This window comes from Zootoca vivipara, chromosome Z1, assembly GCF_965207765.1.
Source record: "Zootoca vivipara chromosome Z1, rZooViv2.hap1.1, whole genome shotgun sequence".
Classification (NCBI taxonomy): domain Eukaryota; kingdom Metazoa; phylum Chordata; class Lepidosauria; order Squamata; family Lacertidae; genus Zootoca; species Zootoca vivipara.
The window spans coordinates 62,357,411-62,383,733 of NC_142583.1; the positions used below are offsets into that span (position 1 = coordinate 62,357,411).

Here is a 26,323-nt window from a genome sequence, read left to right on the forward strand (position 1 = left end):
TTCTGACAGAGGCCAGCCATTCCAGAGGGGCAGGGGGAAAGCTGCAGCCTTCAGCAGTTGATAAGAATGGCTGTTCAAAACTTGTCTCATTAAATAGGATGTCCTTGACAACATCCGGGTGACAAGCAGAGGTGCCTGTCAGCCAGCTGTGCAAACTGATGTGAGCCCCTAAAGCAGGGTGGTTCTGACAGCAGCCACTACATGGCCAAGGGAAGCCCTAAAAGTGTCGTTGTTCTAGGTCAGGGGTAGGCAACCTAAGGCCTGTGGGCCTGGTGCGGTCCAACTGCCTTCTCAATCCGGCCCGCAGACGCTCCGGGAATCAGTGTGTTTTTACATGAGTAGAATGTGTGCTTTTCTTTAAAATGCATCTCTGGGTTATTTGTTGGGCATAGGAATTTGTTCATCCCCCCTCCCCCCCCCAAAAAATATAGTCCGGCCCACCACATGGTCTGAGGGACGGTGGACCGGCCCACGGCTGAAAAAGGTTGCTGACCCATGTTCTAGGTGCTTAACAATATCACTCACTCTAAACAAGCTTTCAGAGGTGAAGGCTCAAATTTAAGTGGCTAGATTGAAAACCCGCAATTCAAAATTGTGACAAACTTAATTTGCCAATTAGCTCATTACTTTGTCTACCTCTAGCAATTCCACTTTTCTAGTAGTTTCCTGCAGGGCATCCAGAAAACAACTTGAGCTGCTTTGAACCAGACGCCCTTAATTTGGCATTACATCAAGGAGAGCCTTGTTAACAGATGAGGATGAATTAACCCTGAGCTGTTTATGCAGTCGACAAGTGACTTAGTACCTTTGTTCTTAAGCCCATAAGCTAATTCATTTCCAGTAAGGTTCTAGTGCCAATGTGTCAAGACAGTGAAAGATCTCAGGAGAGTGGGTTCACAGGGTATTTCATTCCTAAGTGCCCTTTCCTTGGTGAGCAGGGGCTTTAAAAATAATAATAAATTAGACTACCAGCAGGATTATCCCATCCATCCCTCCACCAAGGAAGCTATGCTGTGGAACAAGAAAGCATTGCACAACTGTTCTTAGAAATCATTTATTGCTAAGGTGTGGCAGGTACACCTTTCAAAGAGCAACAGCAAGCTCACTTCTGCGGCATTCGTTTTGCCGAGCTTTGAACGTCTTCCTGGTGTGATGCGGCTAGGAGAGCTCTCTCAAAAACCATGCAATACTCTTGTGATATTTCATCTCTTGTGTCAACCAAATTGTTACAGCTCTAAAATACTCCCTTGTCAGCTTCATTTATGCCTGGGGGTTCTGCCCATTTGCATTTTTTTCAAGTGATCCAAGGTTTGCTGGCCCAGCCCGACATGGGACCTCATCAGGCATGTGTTTGTAAGTGGGCGATACAGTCAAAGAATCCAGTTTCACTGCCTTTCCCAATGCTTTACCCATTGGGCTAACGTCATTCACCCCACACCCAAGCAATAGTGAATACAGCGTCAGGACAACAGCTTTAAAACAAAGCACACGTCATAGGAAGAATGAGCTGGAACCAAAGGTTCTTTTTTTCCTGTTGCCAGAAGGGAACCTTAACCCTAACCCCCCCCCCACAAACGCACAAATCTAAGATGTTTTCATAAATATTTTGAAATGGGTCTTGTTTTCTCTGCAGCTGAAAGGAGTCTTTAGACAATACAAGGAATGTTTCTAAGCATCACAAGAAATAGCCAGTGTTCGACCACTTGCAACCAAGTGAAGAAGAAGAAGAAGAAGAAGAAGAAGAAGAAGAAGAAGAAGAAGAAGAAGAAGAAGAAGAAGAAGAAGAAGAAGAAGAAGAAGAAGAGGACGAGGAGTTTGGATTTGATATCCCGCTTTATCACTACCCGAAGGAGTCTCAAAGCGGCTAACAATCTCCTTTCCCCTCCTCCCCCACAACAGACACCCTGTGTGGTGGGTGGGGCTGAGAGACTTCAGAGAAGTGTGACTAGCCCAAGGTCACCCAGCAGCTGCATGTGGAGGAGCGGAGACGCGAACCCGGTTCCCCAGATTACGAGTCTACCGCTCTTAACCACTACACCACACTGGCTCTCAGAGGCTTGAGTGCCAGGATGGTACCTGACATTTTCACTCTCTGGAGGTGCATGCCTGAGGATCCTTGGATCTTGACTGTTTTCACACACTAATACCACTAATTCCATCTGTTATATTTTATCTGCACAATCAGAATGGATGTCAGGAACCAAAATGCTTTTTCTGCGCAGCCTGAGCAGGAGCAGTGAACAACGTTATGGTTACAGTGGTACCTTGGTTTACAAACTTAATCCGTTCCCGAAGTCTGTTCTTAAACCAAAGCGTTCTTAAACCAAGGTGTGCTTTCCCATAGCAGCGGGGGGGACTCAATTTACAAATAGGACACACTCAACAGGAAGCGGAACATGTTCTGCTTCCAAGGCAAAGTTCACAAACCGAAGCACCTACTTCCGGGTTTGCAGCGTTCTTAATCCAAGTTGTTCATAAACTAAGCTGTTCTTAAACCAAGGTACCACTGCAATTGTTGTAGCTTGTCTTCACTTACCCTACCCCCCCACTGTCCTGCTCACAGTTCACACTGCCCTGCCCACCATCCTTGCATTATGAATGGTCTGTGTCACCGTTGTGGAAAAAGAGATCAGAATGGGCCAATATAGATGTGGGCCATCCATCCAACCTTCTTAGGGACTCCACTCCAGATTTGTGTAGAGTTTACCCCTTAGCCTTTTCTTCTCCCAAAGATGTCCTGCAAGGCAGCGGGTACAGATTTTTTTCCCTTGGGGTTTACTCCCGAAGCCTTTCTCATGGACGAGTATAGCCACAAGGCAGAGAACGAACTACCGTTCCTCTAACACCCCATATACCCCAACAAAGCCTGAACTCTAAATATCATCACCCCCATCACCACATTCAATCCACTGGCACAATTTAGTTGCCAGTTCATAGAATCATACAGTTGGAAAGGACCCCAGTGGTCAAGTAGTCCAACCCTCTGCAATGCAGCAATCTTAACATGCATTCCCCTATCCAATTTTATACCATACCAGACCTTGCCTAGCTTTCCAAATGTAAAATTATTATTATTATTATTATTATTATTCCCCGCCCATCTGGCTGGGTTTCCCCAGCCACTCTGGGAGACTCACAGCATATATCAGAACATACTAAAACACCAGTCCTTAAAAATGTCCCTAACCCACCCCCTAGCATTTGAGTGACCTCGAAGTGAGAACGACTTGATTATTATGAGTGTGGGTACATGTTGTTATAAGAATGTACAGTGGTACCTCAGTTTATGAACACAATTGGTTCCAGAAGTCTGTTCATAAACTGAAGCGTTCATAAACTGAAGTGAACTTTCCCATTGAAAGTAATGGAAAGTGGATTAATCCATTCCAGACAGTCCGCGGAGTACTTAAACTGAAGCGTTCATAAACTGAAGCGAACTTTCCCATTGAAAGTAATGGAAAGTGGATTAATCCGTTCCAGACGGGTCCGCGGAGTACTTAAACTGAAATGTTCATAAACTGAAGCATGGGTGTAATTGGTTCCGGAAGTCTGTTCATAAACTGAAGTGTTCATAAACTGAAGCGAACTTTCCCATTGAAAGTAATGGAAAATGAATTAATCAGTTTCAGATGGGTCCGCGGCGTTCATAAACCGAAAATTCATAAACCGAGGTGTTCATAAACCGAGGTTCCACTGTAATAGAAAATAGATAAAGATATGCATAGCAAATTGAGTACATTCATTTGTAATACAAGAATATACAATGGGGATTGATGGGAAGTCTAATTTGATGATTTATGTAAGATCTGGAGAAATTGATTTTTCTTTTTTTCTTTTTCTTTCTCTTATTTTTTTTCTTTTCCTTTTAATTTTACTTAATGGACTTAGTGGTGTGAATTATTTTTTTGTATCTAGGATAAAAAATGTAATATAAACTATTGAAGATGATGATTGTATTATAAAAATGTTTAGTATTGTCATATACGAGAATCTATAAAAGGCAATAAAAGTATATATATATATATATATATATATATATATATATATATATATATATAGTCCCCAAACAGGGCTGCCTTCAGTTGTCTTCTAAATGTCAGATAGTTGTTTATTTCCTTGACATCTGAAGGGAGAGCGTTCCACAGGGCGGACGCCACTATTGAGAAGGCCCTCTGCCTGGTTCCCTGTAACCTCGCTTCTTGCAGGAAAACCACCCCCCCTGCATTTGGGTTTTCTCTCTCTCTCTCTCTCTCTCTCTCTCACACACACACACACACACACACACACACAAACACACTTTTTCATATTTTGTGGGGCAGCTATGGAGTACACTTGACCCTCCAGATCAGGCTGCCTCAAACTCGGCCCTCCAGATGTTTTGAGACTACAATTCCCATCATCCCTGACCACTGGTCCTGCTAGCTAGGGATCATGGGAGTTGTAGGCCAATCACACCTGGAGGGCCGAGTGTGAGGAAGCCTGCTCCAGATGTTGATGAACTACAATTCCCACCACCTCTGCCCATTGGCCATATTGGGTGGTACTGATGGGAGTTGTAGTTTAGCAACTTGGGAAGAGCCGCAAGTTCTGTTTTACCAAAAATGGCATGAGATTATTTTCTCATGTGCCTCCTTACCCCAGCTGGGGAAAATTTATTAAAACAAATTAGTCATTCTAACTCATTTTAATTTTTAATTAATCAGCTTAGCTCATTTAAAAGTGGACTTCTCGCAATAGCAGGCAGGGCCGGTTTCACGTCTCTATATATAGAAGCACATTAAGTCCAGCAGTGTGTAATCCAGTAGTGACTATGGAAAGACCAAGCTTTTGTAATGCTCAACTTGTGCAATTGCAGCAACCTCAGCGTCTAATTTACTAGTTTGTCATGCAGAACGAGTGACTGCCTTTACTCCCTATCAGGTTCAGATCAAATATTGTAACCGACAATTAATTTTCCTGAATATAAATAGCGAGTGACAATCTCAGAGAGTGTCAGTGTTCCCTTGCTGTGGTGTGAACACCCTATACAGAATAAACGTGTTGGTTAAATTTCATCTAAGGAAAGAAAACACTCCATCCAGGATAATTCAGCAAAGAGGTATGTGTACAGTTTCTTTTTTCCCCTGATTATTTTGGGATTTCTGAAAGCTCCCAACTGATTTGCCTAAAGTCTGGAATTGAATCCAATGCTTAATTTTCATATCAGCAAAGAAATGGTGTGAGAGGGAAATAATGGGCACAAGCTGTTTGTCATGACTAGGAACTGAGTCCTTTGCCTGCCTCCCTGCCTATCCATCCATCCATCCATCTATATCTATCTACCATCTATCTATCTATCATCTATCATCTATCATCTATCATCTATCTATCTATCTATCTATCTATCTATCTATCTATCTATCTATCTATCATCTATCTATCATCTATCTATCTATTTCTTACTGGTGGCTATTGGGATTGGTACAGTTGAAGTTAGGTTGGGAGAGCCCAAGAGTAGACTGAGTGTGTAAATGGACCAGCTTCCACTGTGTACCACCTTGTATCAAAATATTCCAGGGCGGTTTACAAATAAGAAAAAGGTGTTTCAATTAAGTGTGCGTAAAATTCCAGCCATGTGCCCCATTAATGAATGGGTCTTAAAGGCATACAGAGAGAGAGAGAGAGAGAGAGAGAGAGAGAGAGAGAGAGAGAGAGAGAGAGAGAGAGTATATACACAAACATACCATTGCTACAGAAGTCTCCAGAACACCTCAGAGCTTTTTATATTTGTTTCTTTCACCTTTGTGTCCTGAGTCCTTAATGCTGAATGATGCCACAATTTGACATAATGTGTTGAGTGGCTTCTCATTTCATCTGTGGAAGCCTACCGTCTTCTTGCGGTAGAATCATAGAATCATAGAGTTGGAAGAGACCACAAGGGCCATCCAGTCCAACCCCCTGCCAAGCAGGAGACACCATCAAAGCATTCCTGACGTATGGCTGTCAAGCCTCCGCTTAAAGACCTCCAAAGAAGGAGACTCCACCACACTCCTTGGCAGCAAATTCCACTGTCAAACAGCTCTTACTGTCAGGAAGTTCTTCCTGATGTTTAGGTGGAATCTTCTTTCTTGTAGTTTGAATCCATCGCTCCGTGTCCGCTTCTCTGGAGCAGCAGAAAACAACCTTTCTCCCTCCACTATATGGCATCCTTTTATATATTTGAACATAGCTATCATATCACCCCTGAACCTTCTCTTCTCCAGGCTAAACATGCCCAGCTCCCTAAGCCGTTCCTCATAAGGCATCGTTTCCAGGCCTTTGACCATTTTGGTTACCCTCCTCTGGACACATTCCAGCTTGTCAGCATCCCTCCCAAACTGTGGTGCCCAGAACTGGACACAGTACTCCAGGTGAGGTCTGACCAGAGCAGAATACAGTGGTACTATTACTTCCCTTGATCTAGATGCTATACTCCTATTGATGCAGCCCAGAATTGCATTGGCTTTTTTAGCTGCTACATCACACTGTTGACTCATGTCAAGTTTGTAGTCTACCAGGACTCCTAGATCCTTTTCACATGTACTGCTCTCAAGCCAGGTGTCTCCCATCCTGTATTTGTGCCTTTCATTTTTTTTGCCCAAGTGTAGTACTTTACATTTCTCCCTGTTAACATTTATCTTGTTGGCTTTGTCCCAGTTGTCTAATCTGTTAAGGTCATTTTGAAGTGTGATCCTGTCCTCTGGGGTATTAGCCACCCCTCCCAATTTGGTGTCATCTGCAAACTTGATCAGGGTTCCCACAAGCCCATCATCCAAGTCGTTTATAAAGATGTTGAATAAGACTAGGCCCAAGACAGAACCCTGTGGCACCCCACTAGTCACTACTCTCCAGGATGAAGAGGAGCCATTGATGAGCACTCTTTGGGTTCGGTCAGGCAGCCAGTTACAAATCCATTGAATGGTAGCATTGTCTAGCCCGCATTTTACTAGCTTCTTTACAAGAATATCATGGGCACCTTGTCAAAGGCCTTGCTGAAATCAAGATATGCTACATCCACAGCGTTCCCTTCATCTACCAGGGTTGTGACTGTCAAAAAATGAGATCAGATTAGTCTGACATGACCTGCTTTTCAGAAACCCATGCTGACTTTTAGTGATCACAGTGTTCCTTTCTAGACCGTTTGCTTAATGATCTGCTCTAGAATCTTTCCTGGTATTGATGTCAGGTTGACTAGCCAAGTATTCTTGTACTACCTCCTTACTTATTCTGGGCTGTGTTTCCCCTGCTGAATCATCTGCTCCATATTCTTCAGGTCGGGCATTGTTTTCTTTTTTGGAGAAGACTGAGGCAAAGAAGGCATTGAGGAGTTCTGCCCTTTCTCTGTCCCCTGTTCGCATTTCACCATCTTCTCTTTTAAGTGACCCCACTGTTTCCTTGTTCTTCCTTTTACTACGGACATACCCATAAAAGCCATTTTTTGTTGCTTTTACCCTCTGTAGCAAGCCTGAGTTCATTCTGTGCTTTAGCTTTTCTGACTTTGTCTCTACACGTGCTGGCTATTTGTTTGAAGTCCTCTCTGGTGGTTTCCCCCTTTTTCCATTTTTTGTACATATCCCTTTTAAATCTTAACTCAGTTAAAAGTTCTTTAGATAGCCACCCTGGCTTCTTTAGGCACCTTCCATGTTTCCGTCTCATTAGTATTGCCTGAAGTTGTGCTTTTAATGTCTCCCTTTTAACAAACTCCCAGCCATCATGAACTCCCTTCCCTTTTAGTATTGCTGTCCATGGGATTTCACCCAGCGTTTCCCTAAGTTTTCTGAAGTCGGCTTTCTTAAAGTCTAGGATTTGAGTCTTAGTATGCTTGGTTGCTCCTTTCCGCTGTATAATAAACTCCAGAAGAGCATGATCACTCCCACCTAATGATCCTGTCACTTTTACCCCACTAATCAGGTCATCACTCTTGGCTAGGACCAGATCTAAAATGGCTGATCCTCTTGTTGCTTCTCCTACTTTCTGGACAATGAAATTGTCTGCAAGGCCAGGGAGGAATCTGTTCGACCTTATGCTCTTGGCCAGTGTTTCTCAACCTTTTTTGGGCCACGGCACACTTGTTCCGTGAAAAAAATCACGAGGCACACCACCATTAAAAAAGTTAAAAAATTTAACTCTGTGCCGCCCTATATTATAATTATGACTGTAAGAAACACTTGCCAAATATTGCTTTCCGGCGGGTTAGTGTTGTGTATTGGTGGCCGCCAGGCTCGTTTGCACTGAGCTTTGGGAAAGAGGAGGAGAAATATTGCTTTCCGGCGGGTTAGTGTTGTTTATTGGCGGCCGCCAGGCACGTGACAATGCAAATCGTCCTTCTCGTCGCCGCACGTCGCGGCACACCAGCCAGTGTCTCGCGGCACACTAGTGTGCCACGGAACAGTGGTTGAGAAACGCTGCTCTTGGCTGAGTTTGACATCCAGCAAATATCAGGCTAGTTGAAATCCCCCATTACTACTATCTCACTTCCTTTTGAATGGTTGGCCATCTGTTCCAGGAAGGCATCATCTGTGTCCTCAGTTTGGCTTGGCGGGTCTATAGTAAACTCCCATAATGAGATCACTGTTATTTCTCTCTCCTGTAATTTTGACCCAGATACTCTCAATTTGAGTTCCACCCGATTTAAATGTACTGCTTAAACAACTCTCCATGCTTTGGAGTTGTGTCTTGGCACTGACAACAGGTGCTTGGATTGAACCCAGGCACCAATAAAGCCTTGCTTTCAAAGCGTGCGCCTCATTTTCCAAAGAGAGCCACGCCAGGAGCTTTCAAAGGAAATTGGACCGAGAAATCAGAGCTCTAATGAACTCTGCATTGCGATATCTGTGAATCATCATGAGTTTCCTGGCATCTAAAATGTAGGCTGTGCTAGGCCTTGCATGCTGTTTGTTTTGACATGATCGATTTGACTAGTCCTTTCAAACAAGAAGAAAAACTGGGGCTACAATCTTCAGTTCCCAACCATTTTAGCAGGAGTCAAGTGTCTGCTTAACTCTCCACTGTTCAAATTAGTTATGGGACTTAAACGTTTTCTTCATTGACTGGATTGTACCCTATATGTTATCGATGATAACTGTATCCCATGAAATTGACCTGGGTGGTGGCTTAAAATATTATTCGTTTCAGATCTGATGGTGCCAGGGGGCAGCTGTCCACAAGGCACTGGACAGTTTGTATATAGTTACCTACTATACATTTTGAAAAGTTTTTTGTCTGCTCTGCATTTGGACAGTTCTTAAGATATCGTAACCAAATCTTGGTTGATGGTTCTGAGATCAGGGAGCAGGTTTTCATCTGTGTTCGATTGCAGTTGGATTCCATTTTAAACCAAGATGGTGGACTGAGACATTCAAAACTGCACTGACTTTTCAGTTTCTTAGAATAGCTGAACAATGCTAGATACAAGGCTTCTAGTTTTTATTATCAACCAGTTGGAAAATAAGAATGACCATTTTAATGTTCGGGTTTTGCTAAATTAGTAGCATGAGAAACCATCAGATTGCTTCTTCACACAATCAACTCTAGGACAAGCAATTAACACTGGGCAGAAAGCCAAGGTCTACTTCTGCCATAGTAACTGCGCTCTCATTGGTTGAGATCAGCACTGAGACCTGTTATCAGAGAAAGCTAGCACAGTATGTGGTGTGGTGAGTGTGGTCAGTGTAGGAGGAGAGGTGCTGTATCGGTTGTGAGAGAGAGACACAGAGACAGAGAGACAGAGAGGAAAGGATTTATTTTACTTTGTTTTTGAGTTCTAAAGTTGTACATAGAAACTCTGGATTTCTTTTATTTTAATAAATCCTGTATATAGTTTACTCTGCGTCCAGAAGTCTAGTCATTTAAGTTACCGCCAGAAGCTTCCGGAAAAACCTGCGCAAACTCTGCTGTGTTCAGGCTGAAGTTACACCTGACACTTAAAAACACGAAGATTTAATTCTTATCGTTTTTATCATTAAATGGATTTCTTACTCACCCTTCACCATAAGGTCCCGGGGCAGGTTGCAACAATATGAAAAGTCAATATTAAAGTTAGTTTTAAATTTTTACAATCGGGAGAATAGGGTGGATCCTTCAGGGGGGATGATACAGAAATCTCTTTGTTGGGGAAGCGGGTGAGCAACTATCACTGAACCTGTGGAAACAAAAGTAGACATTTAGCTTTCATGATTGTGGGTTGAAGCTTTGCAAATGTCCAGGCAATATCCATTAGAGAGATCGCCAGAGCTGGTCCTATCATTAGGCAGCAAGAGGTAGCTTGAGGCAGGCAGAAGACTGGGGTTGCACTAAACAGCAGCATTTGTCTGTTTTTAGGGGAACTACAAATGTAACATTAGTTGAATGGCCCTCTGACGTCACAGCCACACCATGCTTTTAAAGCACACTTGGGCCATTTTGACAGTCATGGCTTCCCCCAAAGATTCTTGGGAGCTGTTGTTTGTCAAGGGTTCCTAACAGCTTTCAGCACCCTTAACAAATGACAGTTCCCAGGATTCTTTGGGGGAAAGCCCTGGCTCTTAAATTTGTATAAAAGGGCTTTAAATGGATGGTGTGGATGTGAGAAGACAGAGAACTTGGCTGGATTTCTTGCGATCAGCTTTGTCAAAAGCAACCTGCTGAGACTACAAATCAAAATGCAATTTATGCTGAACTTCACTTTCAGTTTGGCAGCACCACTACAAACCCAAACATTTGGAAATGGTTAGCTGCCCCGCTTTGCATGACCAGGGGACACTTGATTCTCACACAAAATCTGCAGATGGGAAAGGTTTCGGGTCACTGAACGATTTGGTTATCAAATCAGATTTGTGGTTTCTGTGAGATTTCAGTCGCAGGGGTTTCCATTTCACCTGTGCCAACCATGCTGGGTAGAAGGAACTGAAAACTGGCTGTTTCAGAAGAAATAGTTCAGGGGAAAAGGAAGTAACCATTCCCACTTGAAACATGACTAGGACTAATCCTATCACGAGCCAAAATGAAGCTATCTGTCTCAGGAGGCAGACCAGGAAGGGCAGCAGATCATGTATCCCCTTGCCCCGTTCCCAACCAAGGACGACCAGCCTGCCCAAATGAATGTGTTTCAAGATCCCATTGCTAGCAGCTGCCAGGCCGAGTGTCTCCGCAGTCTCCACAATCCCTTGCAGCCAGTAAATGCCTTGCCTTAAGGGGTAAAATGGCTTTGGCTGGCCCTGAACATGACCCATGATCTACCCATCAGTTTTCAGGGTTGCACCCAATGTTTGTCCTACCCATGGAAATGGACATGACTAATAGGCATCTGGGACGCGGGTGGCGCTGTGGGTTAAACCACAGAGCCTAGGGCTTGCCGATCAGAAGGTCGGCGGTTCGAATCCCCGCAACAGGATGAGCTCCCATTGCTCGGTCCCAGCTCCTGCCAACCTAGCAGATCAAAAGCTTGCATTTTTGAAAGAAGTTTGGAGCTGGGGCGCAGGTGGCGCTGTGCGTTAAACCACAGAGCCTAGGGCTTGCTGATCAGAAGGTCGGCGGTTCGAATCCCTGCGACGGGTGAGCTCCCGTTGCTTGGTCCCAGCTCCTGCCAACCTCAAAGTGCAAGTAGATAAATAGGTACCACTACAGCGGGAAGGTAAACAGCGTTTCCGTGAGTTGCTCTGGTTCGCCAGAAGCGGCTTTGTCATGCTGGCCACATGACCTGGAAGCTGTACGCCGGCTCCCTTGGCCAATAACGCGAGATGAGCGCCGCAACCCCAGAGTCAGTCACGACTGGACCTAATGGTCAGGGGCCCCTTTATCTTTAATAGGTATCTAAAGCCATTTGCACATAACAAAATACATATTTTATCAAAATGATTGTTGAACTGAAATACAATTAAGAAGTATATTAATAGTATACAATTAAGAAGAATGTATATAGATATAGAAATGAGCAAACCAGTGATATTTTAGGGAGCTGGCTAGCAGGTGGGGCCCATTACTTACACCATAATAGGATGATGATGATGATAATTTATTATTTGTACCCCGCCCATCTGGCTGAGTCTCCCCAGCCACTCTGGGCGGCTCCCAATCGAGTATTAAAACAGTACAGCGTTAATACACCATAGGTGCCTACACAACACAAAACACTGTTGCTATATGTAGGTTTTATTTTATTTGTTTTTTTATCTTATATTTTGGAAATGTACATCCAGGTTTTATTTCCTTTTAAGTTTTTTGGGTGCCCCCAAGAGAGTGGGGCCCTAAGCTATAGCTTGTTTAGCTTATACGTAAATCCGGCACTGGGTCTTGCTGATGAGTAACAAATAGCTAGAGACAACCCTGTGAGCCTAGGCTCAAGGGATGCTCATCTGGAGTGGACATGCCCTCTCCCTCTCAGGCTGAGTACACACTAAATCTTGGCACATTACCCCCCCCCCAAAAAAAAAAAGAATACTAGGCACTGTGGTTTGTTAAGGGTTGCTGGGAATTGCAGTTCTGCAGGAGGTGAACTGCGGTGCTCAGAATTCTTTAAAGGTTCAGTGCGTATGCAACCTCAGCCTTGATTCCTCGGTGATTTCCAGACTTTCTGCCTTTGGGGAATAATACTTCCCATTCTGCTCTGTCTGGTGATGAGTCGCCCAGAGTGTTGTGCAAGCCTTGCATGTTGCAGAGGAACATGCAGAAGCACATTCCAGCCCGGGCACACGATCTGCTCATGTCAAGAAAGAGGCCAGACTTACTTGGCTTCGCTATCACACTCTGTGCAAGACAAGAGTTCATGAACTACAAGTGTACCTAATAATAATAATTTATTTATATCCCACCCATCTGGCTGGGTTTCCCCAGCCACTCTGGACGGCTTCCAATAAACATTAAAATACAATAATCTATTAAGCATTAAAAGCTTCCCTAAACAGGGCTGCCTTCAGATGTCTCCTAAAAGTCTGGTAGTTGTTTTTCTCTTTGAGAAAAATGTCCTGGTGGGAGGGCATTCCACAGGGTGGGTGCCACTACCGAGAAGGCCCTCTGCCTGGTTCCCTGTAACTTGTGTTCTTTCTGCATCTTCCACTGCAAATAAAAATAATCAGTAGCGGTGGGCGGAGCTCCTTTTCCACCACTCCTGACCATCTCATGGAGGAGTCCCTGGTTGCCCTGGGACTTCTTGGAACGTCTTTTGAAACCCACAACCTCCAGCAGTCGCTGTTCCCCCCATTGTTCTGAACCGCCATTGTTCAAGAAACGCCAGAGCAATCTGAAATAGTGCTTTAAGAAGGTGTGGGCTTGCAGCAAAATCTAGTGCTTTAAGAAGGTGTGGACTTGCAGAAAAAATTCATTGCTACAAGTACCAGTTAATTGTTGGGTTATCTTGACTACCAAGATGACGTTTGCAGAGCGTCCGGAACAGCTCACCTTTGGTTCAACACATTCATCAGGCTTCTTAGGGGCACACCCAGCTCCCTACAAATCCTACAGCCCTGGCCTTTCCCTCCACCTCCCTCTAGCTGACCCAAACTGCAAACCAAGAGTATATTCACATCATTGCCTTAGAGCACAGTGAAGCTGTTTTCTTGTTGGTGTGTTTTTCACAACTCCGCCCCATAGCTGTTCACATCAGCATGGCTTCATTGGTGTCATAGTCTATATCCCCATGATATCAGTTTTGAGACGTGGCAGCTAGAATGTTCCACGGTATTCCAAAAGTGACCACACCATAGTTTTATATAAAGCAACTACAATTCAGGCTGGGTGATGTCTGGTTTTTCAACGTTGTGATATATCACTAGCTAACCATTGCAATGTACCAATATTAGGGCCGTAGCTAGGGGGTGGTGAGGGGTGCAGGCAGAGGAGGGAGTAAAATTGGCTGCTGAGATCCTCCGCCAGGCACCCTGTCCAGCCAGCGCTCCCTGCCCGCAGCCAAGCAGGATAAGGAAGAGGGCATGATGGGCAATGCGTGCTCTCAGCTGAGCTGGCGGGGGAGCCTGCATGCGCCTCAAGCGCCCCATCCCGCTTGGCTGTGAAGCACCGGTTCTGCCTTTCCCAGACCTCACTCAGGGCTGGGGCTGGGAAGGGCTCCGACGCTGCCAGGCCGACCTCAGCGCCTGCGGCCCTGCCTCTCCGGGCACCGGGCACCAACTTCAAAGCCTGCCTACTCTGGAGTATCTTTCTCTCTCTCCCCTTTCGCACACCCTCCCTCAAGGGTGCCAACTTGAATAAAATATATGGGGGGAGGGGGACAAGTAAGCACTGCCCTGTATAATCAACCATAAGACAAAGCGGACACACACTATTTGAATGGCAATGCTCATAAACTGGGGGGGGGGGGAGGAACCGCCTCAAATATTTTAGGCGGGGTGAAGGAACCTTGACCCCAAGGAGCTGGTTCCCATTCCCGTCTCCCTATTAAAGTGGGCTGCTCCCCACTTTATGGGATTTCACATGCAGGCAGGAGTCCCGCATGGGGAGGGACTCCCCACTTTATGGCATGTGAAATCCCATAAAGTGGGGAGCACCCCACTTTAATAGGGAGACAGGAATGGGAACCAGCCTATATTGCAGTCTGGGAACCAGCCTATATTACAGTCCCATATATTACAGAATGGGAACCAGCCTATATTACAGTCATCTAGGTCAACCTTCTCCATCTTGGTGTCCTCCTTCAGTCAGAATTCATTACAAGGTGAAGTGTGTGAGGAAATGAATGGGTGCGGGGGGGGGGGCGGCGTTTGGAGGAGAGGCGGAAAGAAGAACTAATTTGTCAGTGGTTGGTGGTGGGCGCAATCTGGACGGTTCTGGCCAGGGGTGCAAAATCACCTAGCTACGGCTCTGACCAATGTATCACAATGTCTGAGAATAAGGATGCAACTACAGTCTGTAGAGGCGAACTGGGTAATTTCCTGGCAACTGCTCCTACTTAGAGGTCTGAACCAATTACACCCGTGCTTCGGGTTAAGTACGCTTCAGGTTAAGTACAGACTTCCGGAAGCAATTGTGGTTGTAAACCGAGGTACCACTGTACAGCGCAACAGGGGCAGGAGGAATTGTGAGAAAAGTGGCGAGTTGGCTTCACAGTTTTTCCCACATCACAATTTTATTTTTTTAACATACGACACACACACACACACACACACACATTGTGATATTTCGCGATATATTGCCATGTTGGATATTATGAAACTATTACCAGGATGTGGACTTCAAACCGATTTTGGACGATGTATCAATACATCGCCCAGCCCTAATGACAATGTTGGCAATTTGCTTTTTAGTTTTTTTTTTTTACTAATAATGTCAATAATTCTTGTCATGAAATTTGTGTTTTTTCCATGATTATGCACTGAGGCTTCTTTCATTCCAGACAACCTGTTTACTGAGCATTCTTCCCGATTTAGGAACATAGGAAACTGCCTTATACCATGTTAAGACCATCTCACCATCATCAAATGGAGCAGGATTTCATTTGGTCCTAATTTTTAAGCAAAGTGGAGTTCTAGTTAATAATAATTTATTATTTATACTCCACCCATCTGTCTGGGTTTCCCCAGCCACTCTGGGTGGCTTCCAACAAAAGATTAAAAATACATTAAAACATCAGTCATTAAAAACTTCCCTAGACAGGGCTGCCTTCAGATGTCTTCTAAACGTCAGGTAGTTGTTTATTTCTTTGGCATCTGATGGTAGTTCAACAGCAACTGGAAAGCCACAATCTTCCTTCCCTCACTGTACTGTGAAATCACCCTTAATGTCTGCTTTCTGCTCCTAAACTATTTACTAATTTAGAAAATGATCCTTTTTTTTCTTAATCTCATGATTTACTCAGCGGGTTTTGCTGAAGGGCACGATGCAGAGACTAGTTGCACTTTTAAAAGTCTCAAAACCAATGTATTTTTCCCTCCCACTAGACAGCAACATCTAAGCAGACCTTGTGAAAATGGAAATGACTTATCGGCCTGTTGTCACCAGCCAGCCGCAATGCCACACATCCACGCGGAGTTTTGAGTGGCAGACGGACCTCTGTGACTGTGGCAGTGACTGTCGCATCTGTGAGTGAAGTTCAAAGATTTGGGGTTTTATGGCCTTGTGGGACTTTGAATATCAGCCATGGTTTATCTGTACTATAAAACAACAGCCAACCTCTCTCTATAAAAGCCAGTGTTCCATCACACATAGTGTGGCCATTCTCAAATAGCAAGGTGGACTTCCCATTCAGGGGAAGAAGTGTAGCATCTGCCACTTGTGAATAATGTTAGTAGTAGTAGTAGTAGTAGTAGTAGTAATAATAATAATAATAATAATAATAATAATAATTTATACACACCTGGCTGGGTTTCCCCAGCCACTCTGGGCAGCCCCCAACAGAATATTAAAAACACAATGAAACATCAAACATTAAAAGCTTCCCTATATAGGGCTGCCTTCAGATGTCTTCTAAAAATCAGACAGTTGTTTATTTCCTTGACATCTGAAGGGAGGGCGTTCCACAGGGCGGGTGCCACTACCGAGAAGGCCCTCTGCCTGGTTCCCTGTAACCTCACTTCTCGCAGGGAGGGGAACCACCAGAAGGCCCTCAGACCTGGACCTCAGTGTCCGGGCAGAACGATGGGGGTGGAGACGCTCCTTCAGGTATACTGGACCGAGACCATATCTGCTCCATTTGCAGCCCAGGAGCTTTCAACTTGGGGTGCTGTCAATTATTGGGCACCTTCCAGGCCCCAGCTATCTCTTTTCTGGGTTCTCTGTCCTTAAATTGGTTTTGGATCGGCAGTCCTTCAAATAGAGGACTATATTCTGTAAAGCGGGACACATGGAAGCTTCAGGGGAGGTCTCAGAAAGGGGAGGAGAGGCACAGCAGTCTCTAGAATAGCTACTTCCTCTGACAAGTTGTGTGGACTGAGAAACCAACCCTGGAGCAAGACTTGTACAAGGCCAGCCAGCCCCTCCCGTTGGCTCCTCAGATCACTTGGTCCATCTGAGGTGAGGAGCTCCAGTCCCCTTCTCTGCTGGGGCGGAGCAAGGTGGGTGCGGTGGGTGCGGTCTGCCCTGGGTGTCACCTCTGAGGGGGGGGTGACCAAATGCTGTGCGGCACTCGACGTCAGTGAGAGATGCTTTGGTGTGCTTTGGCTTACCGCTGCCAAAACAGCTCCCCTGTAGGGCAGCACTGGGGGAGGAAGTGGGGTGCAGGGGGAGCGCACCGCCCCCGGCAGTGCGATCCTGGTGGGGTGACATCGCGACTGGCCCCCTGCCCACGCTGGGCGCCACACCCCCGCCGGCGGCATGCGTCACCACCAGGACGCACGCCACTCTCCTGGGACGTGCCATGCCCCTGCTGTCGATGTAACACGCCCCTGGGATGCGTGCCATGCCCCCGGAGCGCACACCAGCCATGCCCCTGCCTGCTCTCCGCCCCCCCCCCGGTGTCGGAGCATGAAGCTCTGCTACTGTAAGGCAGCAGCCATCTCCACTAAAAATGCTCAACAACTTTGGCTTCCCCAAAAAAGCTCAACAAATCTGGCTCCTTATACCATGTTTGCAGGCAAAAATTTCAATTTGGGGGGGGGGGGTGACTTCTGGACTGGGTACCACCAGACCTTGCTACGCCATTGCTTCTCTGGCCATTAATATGGTGTTGCAGAGCAACGAAGATCAAATCAATAGCCCACACTGACTGATTCCCTCCCTAGCATATTATAAGATCAGATGTCACCACGCCCCATTAATGGTCCCAAGTGGACCCCTTAGGAGAAAAGGGCAGCCACTCACTTATATGGGAAGAAATGAAGCGCTGTATAGGGTGACCCTGGTGTGGCCTACATTGTCTGACCTTCCCTCTCAGGGAGATTAATTATTATTCTATATAATATATAATAAAAAACATAGGTCTCGCTATCTAAACACAATGCGTTCCATGGAAATCATTAACTGGGGCAAGCGTTCACATAACAAGCCAATGATTTCCAATGATTCCTATGGAGAAATTTCTAATGTGTCCCGACCATAGAATTTTTACTCCCAAAGGCCAAAAAATATATATCCAGGAAAAAGTGCTCTCTGATTTATTCGATTGCCCCCCCTCCCTCCATTCCTCAGCCAACCAGCAAAATGCAAATGAGGAAGTAAAAAATGTTCTCTATTTGGATATCTGAATCTGTGGTGTGTACAGCAAGGCTTGGGTATTAATTCCACATGTTTGGATGAATTAATTTTTGCTTTGCAAAACAGAATGGGTGTGCCTTTACCTTTTATCTAAGCCTCGGCTGCCCTTGTTTGTCCCTTGGCTAAGTATGTGCTTATATAGAGAGCATGAGTTGAATTGCACACACCCTTCGGCGAGTCTTTGCAAACTCACAAACAAGTTTGGCTAACCCATCATTATGACTGATAATTTTCAAGTGCACGTAGCAACTGCAGAAAGAAATCCAAGATGCAAGGAATTGTTGACCCAAGAGCAATTGGTGCTAGAGAGTAATTTGGGAGATAGGGAAGTGCCTATCCTGAGTCATTTTTGTCTACAACGATTGGCAGTGACTTTCCAGGATTTCAGACACAGGGCACTCCCAGCCTCGCCCTGGAGATGCTGGGGCACAGTTCTGTCTGCAAGATAGATGCTCTAACACTGAGAAGTGGTCCTCTCTTTGAAAGTGTTTCTTCATCTCAAGACACCGTGCCTCTAAATGCTTCTGAAACCAAGCAGTGAAATTCCATTGGCTGCATTAATACTAGAGGGTGAGAAAATGCTAACCTTTGTGTTTGATTCCTCCCGCCCGCCCTCCCCCGGCTCTAGGTCTGTGTGGAACATTTTGCTTCTGCTGCCTAGGATGCAAAGTTGCCAAGGACATGGAAGAATGTTGTTGCTGTGGACCAAGCGTCGCCATGAGGACTCGCTACCGGACTCAGTTCAGGATACCGGTAAATTACTGGATAATATTTGTGTTTCGCTTTTCCAGCTTGCTCAACAAACAATCCCAAATGAAGTGTTGTGCGGATAACGTCTTAAATAAATAAAATAAAGGAAACCAGCGGAGACTGGAAACAGAATGGTCCACCCGCCCCTAATCAAAATACAGTTCAGTCTTCTACGGTGACATTTTGCTTTTTTTTACTCTCTGCAGGGATCCATCTGTTGCGACTGCCTCACCACCACTTTCTGTGCTCCCTGCAATCTTTGTCAGCTCAAGAGAGATATCAACAGGAGGAAGCAGCTGGGGATATTCTAGAAAGGTTTGTGATTCCTGGTTTGCAGCCTAGGAGCAGGGGTGAGGAATGGAAGGCGTGGTAAAAGTACATTGTTCTTCGATGCATTCTCTGTTGTCCTTAGATATGACTGGGGGAGCAGGGAAGAGGTAAGGAGGGACCAATCCCAGAAACCCAAAATATCTGCCTTGTGTCAGGCTACGGAGAATCGGCTTCCTCCCCTGTGGCTGTAAATGAGCAGATCAAACGAAAGGAAATCCTCACGAGTTCATTTCTTTAATAAACACAGCGAAGGACAAAAGAAAGCATCTAACCAGAATGGCGGTGCTCCCAATTAAGGTCACTCCCTACTCCATCCCTATCAATCTACGTCACTCCTACGTCTTGTAATCTGAGCTTGTACCCTCTGTGCTTTCTGTTCTGACACATTCTGAGCTCTCCGGGACATTGAGGAAGGTGGGTGGATACTATCCAGAGACTGTGAATCTGTTAACACTCTCTGTCTCTCTTCCAATGTTTCTTCTCCTAGCTGTTCCCCATCCAGTATTTCCCAGCTTCTGCCTTCTGAACTATGCCCCTCTTCAAACCACTGTTCCAAATCTATACTGTCCTCCTGCTCCTGGCAAGATTCAGGATCCGGATCAGGAGGAGGGGGAGGCTCCCACCATTCCTTCTCAGTGCAACCCTCCTCAGCACAGCCCCTGACACCTTGAAATTCTGCAAAGCAAAAGTCCCCTGCTATGTAACTCATGACATTGGCTTGTGACCCATTGCCAGATACTGGCCTGGTCATAGAATCATAGAATTGTAGAGTTGGAAGGGACCATGATGGTCATCTAGTCCAACCCCCTGCAATGCAGAAATCTTTGTCCCAATGTGGGGCTCGGAAGAGTCTCATGCTCTACCCTCTGAGCTATCTATCCCAATTAGCTTTATTCAGCACAATAAAAACGGGACAACCCGCCCCTCCCAAATACTTGTTGTGCAGGATTTCAGCAGAAACTACCAGAAACTGAGCAGCCTGAAACCTTTGCTGGAGCAAACAGTATTGAACGCGAGATCAAGATGACTCTGACACCATCGTTAGCCCACGCTTCTCAAACACCATCTGCACTTTATGCTCTATGGCTTATTCCCGTTATCGTTATGTGAGCTTAATGCACATTTGATCCATGCCTGCAAGCAAAATCAGTATCAGGGTTAAAGGACGCATCGCAGGTGGGCCAAAACAGTCAAGATAGCCTGGAGCAAGGCCAGCGAGTGGAGGGGACATGGGGAGCAGGTGTGGCCTGGGGAGAGCCCTGAAGGGCTGGGAGACAGGACTGCATTTAGCCTCCTTTTCCCTTCCAGCAGGTTCATGAGACTGACGTAGGTTCCTCCACCCCCCCAGTTTTATGGCTTTCTGGCGGCGGATTATCGCCCTGCTTGTGAGGCCGCACCTCTCTCCTCTTTCAAACGCTTCTGCTTTTTTCAGTAAACATTTACTAGATATTATCAAGCACACAATACATTAAGGTCAAGGGCGCCGAGGTTTCGAACAGTTATGGCATATTACTGCCTTGGGCTGTACCTGCTCACCTGGGAATAAGCCCCACTGAACCCGCTTATGAGAGAGCCAGTGTGGTGTAGTGGTTAAGAGCGGTGGACTCGTAATCTGCTGAACCGGGTCAAGTCTCCACTCCTCCACATGCTGGGTGACCTTGGGCTAGTCACACTTCTCTGAAGTCTCTCAGCCCCACTCACCTCACAGAGTGTTTGTTGTGGGGGAGGAAGGGAAAGGAGAATGTGAGCCGCTTTGAGACTCCTTCGGGCAGTGATAAAGCGGGATATCAAATCCAAACTACTCTTCTTCTTCTTCTTCTTCTTCTTCTTCTTCTTCTTCTTCTTCTTCTTCTTCTTCTTCTTCTTCTTCTTCTTCTTCTTCTTCTTCTTCTTCTTCTAGACAGTGGTGAGGACCTTCAAGCCCAGGGGCCCTCCATATGGGAGTTGTGGTCCAAAAACTCCAGAAGCTACCTTAGACCAAGTCAGTACCAACAGCTGCTCTCTGGGGTTCCAGTTGGACAGCATCCCTAGCCCTACCTGGAGATGCCAGGGATTGAAACAGATTGCATACAGGGCAGATGCCCTCTCACTAAGCTACAGGCAACAGGGTGGTCACGTGTGGCCTTGAGGATGAGAGGTAGCTTTCAGTCAAGGATAGCTACATGGCAGAACTTCAGAACATGGCATGCTTCAGCTTCCTGCCTCTGTATGTGCAATTGTGCAATGGCCCGCTCCTCCACAGAGGAGGAGCACATAGGTCCTAGGGCAGCCGTAGGGAAGCATGGTCAAAAGCGTCAGAGTCACAACCCTTCGTTCATCACTACAGGTCCCATTCTACAGCTGGGAACGCCTGATGCTAAGGGCCACTTCCCATGTTACCCAAGAGCTCGAGCTCAGTGCTACAGCAGATGCTTTGCATGCAAAAGGTCCCAGGTTCAACGCCCAACATCTCAAGGTAGGGCTGGGAATGTCTCCTGTCCGGAATCCTGGAGAGCCTTTGCCCATCAGTGTAGACAATGCCAAGCTGAATGTCCTGGTGGTCTGACTTCTTATGGTCCCTTAATGAAGGACCACGGTGCTGAGCCAACAGTTTCAACAGCTACTACAAGTTGGCATGAAGCAGAGCTTCCACCCAGCATTTGAATCGTAGAATCACAGGACTGTAGAGCTGGAAGAGACTCCAAGGGTCATTTAGTCCAACCCCCTACAAGGCAGAAATCTCAACTAAAGCATCCGTGGCAGATGGCCATCCAACCTCTGCTTAAAGACCTCCAACAAAGGAGAGTCCACCACCTCTCACTGTCAAACAGCTCTTAAAGTTCTCCTGATATTTAGTCAGAAGCTCCTTTCTTGTAGCTTGGATCTATTCATTCGGGCCCGACCCTCCAGAGCAGGAAAAAACAAGCTTGCTCCATCTTCCATGTAACAGCCCTTGAGATGTTTGAAGATGGCTATCACATCTCCTCTCAGTCTCCTCTTTTCCAGGCTAAACATACCCAGCTCCTTAAATCGTTTATCATAAGGCTTTGTTTACAGATCCTTGATCAGCTTAGTTGCCCTCCTCTGCACATGTTCCAGCTTGTCAATAGCCTTCTTAAATTGTGGTGCCCGGAACTGGACACAGTGTTCCAGGTGTAGTCTGACCATGGCAGAATAGAAGAGGACTATTACTTCCCTTGATCTGGGATAGCATCATAGAATCATAGAATTGTCATGTCGGCCCATGTTGCTGCTTCCAGTCCCTCAGCCTTGATTCACTCCAACTGCTTAAGTGCTTAATGTTGCGCCATTTGACTGATTACCTACCCGGAAACATTATAAATAACTATTATCCCTTTTGCCCTATTTTAGGGGTTCCTGCATTCACTGACCTGGATATTCGTGTGTCCCTGAACTTGGTGTATTTCAAAACCTGGCGTTGAAATTTCCACTCTGCTGCAGTACAGTGTTCAAAACTTGGTACCCACCTAACCAGAAAAACTCCAGCCAAGACAGTTACTTGTTTTTCGTTTTTCATTTTTATGGGGGGGGGGGAGGTTTGAAGACATCTGGGCCAATTGCCAGAATTTGGGACTGGTTGCTAAATTATTTTAAGTAAAGGCATAATTTGTTTAATAGAAGACAAGTCGTGAAATGCCAACACCCAGATCCTTCGGAGGCAACCAGATACTGACTGTATTCCATTTGCCACCCACCCAAGTGACCCACTTGTAAGCCACTCAATTTTCCGTAAAAGAAGCCAGGCCAGCATGCATGAAGTACATATTTTATCTCTCCCCGCTTCCTATAAATTATCATTGTTATTGATTAAAAATACCTTTTCCTTATGGTCACCAATCTAGGCAATGCATGTTACTAGACATAATTTCATATCTTTAATAATTGCAATAATTTTAGTGTGTGTATATATATATGTACTCTAGGTTTCTCTGTTTATTATTTGTGGACAAAAGCCTCTATAAATTAACATTAATGGCTTTTGATGGCTGGTGGTTGAATAAATGTCATTCGGCTAGGAAGCAGCTACAGAGAGTGAGAGAGAACATGAATGCATCTACTAGCTAGTGAAAGAGTTTTGCATCTTTTCAGCTGGTTGTGAAAGGAGCCTTGGCAGGATCCAAGGATGTGAGTTTATTTCTGGGGTTGAACTGATGCTGTTTAATAGACTACCACTATCTGAGTCAGCGTTTTCCTGCTCCCCCATTTTATGCTTTTAAATAAACAAGTATTTCAAATACAACATAAACTCTCCTTGTGATGTCGCTGGTGAAACTTCACCCTTCTACACCTGATCCTGGTAACACACACACACACACACACACACACACACACACACACACACACACCATTCAACACAGTGGCACCTTGGTTTTCAAACTTAATCCGTTCCCCAAGTCCGTTCCAAAACCAAGGCGCGCTTTCCCATAGAAAGTAATGCAAAATGGATTCATCCGTTCCAGACTTTTAAAAACAACCCCTAAAACAGCAATTGAACTTGAATTTTACTATCTAACGAGACCACTGATCTATAAAACGAAAGCAATGAACGATGTACTGCAGTCACACAATCAATCCATCAGTAGCTGAACTGGGTTCCACACAGTCACAAAAACCAAAACGAAAAGATCCCCCAAAACAAAAATACAAAATAAATAGCAAAAACAGACAGACCTCAGCGTAACGCTCAAAATGGAAGTGTGCCACTCAAAATGGAAGCGTAACACTCAAAACGGAGCACGTTTGACTTCTGGGAAAAGTTCGCAAACCAGAACACTTACTTCTGGGTTTGCAGTGTTTGGGTTCCAAGTTGTTTGAGTACCAAGGCGTTTGAGAACCAAGGTACCACTGTATCTGTATTAGGATCATCTAGTCCAAGCCCCTGCAATGCAGGAATAGGCAGCTGTCCCTTATGGGGATTAAACCTGCGACCTTGTTGTTATCAGCACCATGCTCTAACCAACAGAGCTGTGCAGCAGGAATGGATAACCTGTGGCTCTCCAAATGTTGTTAGACTACAACTCCCATCATCTGTGACTGTTGGCTAATGGGAACTGGAGTCCAGAGCCGCAGCTTCACTGTCCTTGCTGGGAAGAAACCAACACTGCAGTAGCATCAGAAGTCTTCAAAACTTTATCCTCAAGGAAACTGGCCTTGGAAACCAAACTTCCATCTCCAGTTGAGAAAGTGAGGGTTATTTTCAAACAAGCAGCCTTTCCAGCCCCACCTGGAGATACTTGGGATTGAATCCTGGGCCTTTTGCATGCAAACCTGATGCGCTGCTTCTGAGCTACCATAACGGATGGGAGAGAATTGCAATCCGGTTCACGTTTAAAACTGTGTTGACCTCATTCATGTTTCCCAAAACAACCTGAAAACCAAAACATAGCCATCCTCTGACATTAACACTTTTCTGAATATTGCAATGCCATTTTCCGACCAAAGCGTACATAAGAATGAATATATCAGGGTACATGGGATAGAAGCCCACAATCAGGAACTGAGCACAACAGACCTCTCTCGACTTGCAGTTTCAAGAAACTGGTATTCAGAGCCACAGTGGAGGAGGCAGAACACCATAGGCAGTAGCAACTGATAGCCTTATCCCCCCTGTTTTTCGTAGAGTAAATCTCTGGCCACTAGATGAATCCATAGTGACAAAGATGTATTGGTTGCCCGCCTTTGTTTCATGCTAGATCCCCGATCACAGGAAGAGACTTTGCTGGTGTTTCAACACTAGTGTTGCATTGCGGACTCCTTTAGCCTCCGGGGGCCATTCTTTGCTACGCAAGAACCACATGGTTCTGCACCTGATGTCAACATTTCGCCTCCGCTTAACCACAGAGGCATCACCCCCCCCCCCCGTGAACTTTTGCAAGGCCAGAAAGTCCAGCAGTTTCAGGCTTGTAACAGGACGCAACTACTATCACTTCCCTTTTTAAGCTTTTCTTACAGCACACTTTCTTGAGCACATTCCCGGCTGGTTTCACTCATCTGCTGCATATCATGCTTCAACTTCACACCTCCTCTCTCTCTCTCTACCGCTCAGACTAGTTACAGGTAGGTAGCCGTGTTGGTCTGCCGTAGTCGAAACAAAATTAAAAAATTCCTTCCAGTCGCATTTTTTAATTTTCTCTCAAACTAGAGAGCTTTCATAGTGATGCTGAGATAAGATAGAGTTTCCCCAATTGTCTAGGCCCACAGGGGTCAGCAAACATTTTCAGCAGGGGGGCGGTCCACTGTCCCTCAGACCTTGTGGGGGGCTGGACTATATTTAGGAAAAAATATATGAATGAATTCCTATACCCCACAAATAACCCAGAGATGCATTTTAAATAAAAGGACACATTCTACTCATGTAAAAACATCAGGCAGGCCCCACAAATAATCCAGAGATGCATTTTAAAGAAAAGCACACATTCTACTCATGTAAAAACATGCTGATTCCTGGACCGTCCGCAGGCCGGATTTAGAAGGTGATTGGGCCGCATCCGGCCCCCGGGCCTTAGTTTTGAGACCCCTGGTCTAGGGTTTGCAAATTTATTTCCCTGCAACTCAAGGCGATAATAACAAGAAGAGCCTACTGGATCAGGCCATTGGCCTATCTAGTCCAGCATCCTGTTCTCGCAATGGCAAGCAGTTGCCACAGCAGGATCTGAGCACAAGAAAACTCTCTCCTCTTGTCGCTTCCAGCATCTGGTATATAGAAGCATTACTTCCTCCACAGCATAGATGTCATGGCTGGTAGCCATCAAAAGCCCTCTTCTCCCTGAATATCTCCATGAGTTATAGATAGAATTTTTATTAAATTTTCTGTTTTACAATTTAAAATATTCATTTAAGCATCCTTAAAATATCAATGACGTCGCTTCTTCTCTTTCCATGGTTCATTTTGCATATCTTAAATCCCTGCATATTTTACATGAACTATACCATTCAGTGTTCCGTTATTACATCCATCTAAACTTATTGACACTGTTGAATTCATCTTAATGCTGCCAACGTTTTCAAGTGTACACAATTCCCCCCATATATTCAATAAACATTTTCCAAACTTCTTTAAACATATGTTCTTCTTGTTCTCTTATTCTGTGTGTTAGGCCCGTAAACT

At 45.3% G+C, this 26,323-nt stretch overlaps 1 protein-coding gene across 1 annotated transcript; it reads left to right on the top strand.

Moving 5' to 3' along the window:
• Positions 1–4,947: 4,947 nt before the first annotated feature.
• On the top strand, positions 4,948–23,461 carry LOC118084409 (placenta-specific gene 8 protein). Its single transcript, XM_035113895.3, has 5 exons — positions 4,948–5,098; positions 15,885–16,025; positions 18,764–18,888; positions 19,092–19,200; positions 22,567–23,461. Exons 2-4 carry the CDS (start codon positions 15,914–15,916, stop codon positions 19,194–19,196), a joined length of 342 nt encoding a protein of 113 aa, XP_034969786.3. The 5' UTR covers positions 4,948–5,098; positions 15,885–15,913; the 3' UTR covers positions 19,197–19,200; positions 22,567–23,461.
• Positions 23,462–26,323: the final 2,862 nt, after the last annotated feature.

Coding starts and splice junctions, on each gene's coding strand:
- LOC118084409 (XM_035113895.3), top strand. CDS start 15,914: ATGGAAATGACTTATCGGCCTGTTGTCACCAGCCAGCCGCAATGCCAC. Junction 16,026..18,763: donor TGGCAGTGACTGTCGCATCT/GTGAGTGAAGTT, acceptor CCCCGGCTCTAG/GTCTGTGTGGAACATTTTGC. Junction 18,889..19,091: donor GGACTCAGTTCAGGATACCG/GTAAATTACTGG, acceptor TACTCTCTGCAG/GGATCCATCTGTTGCGACTG.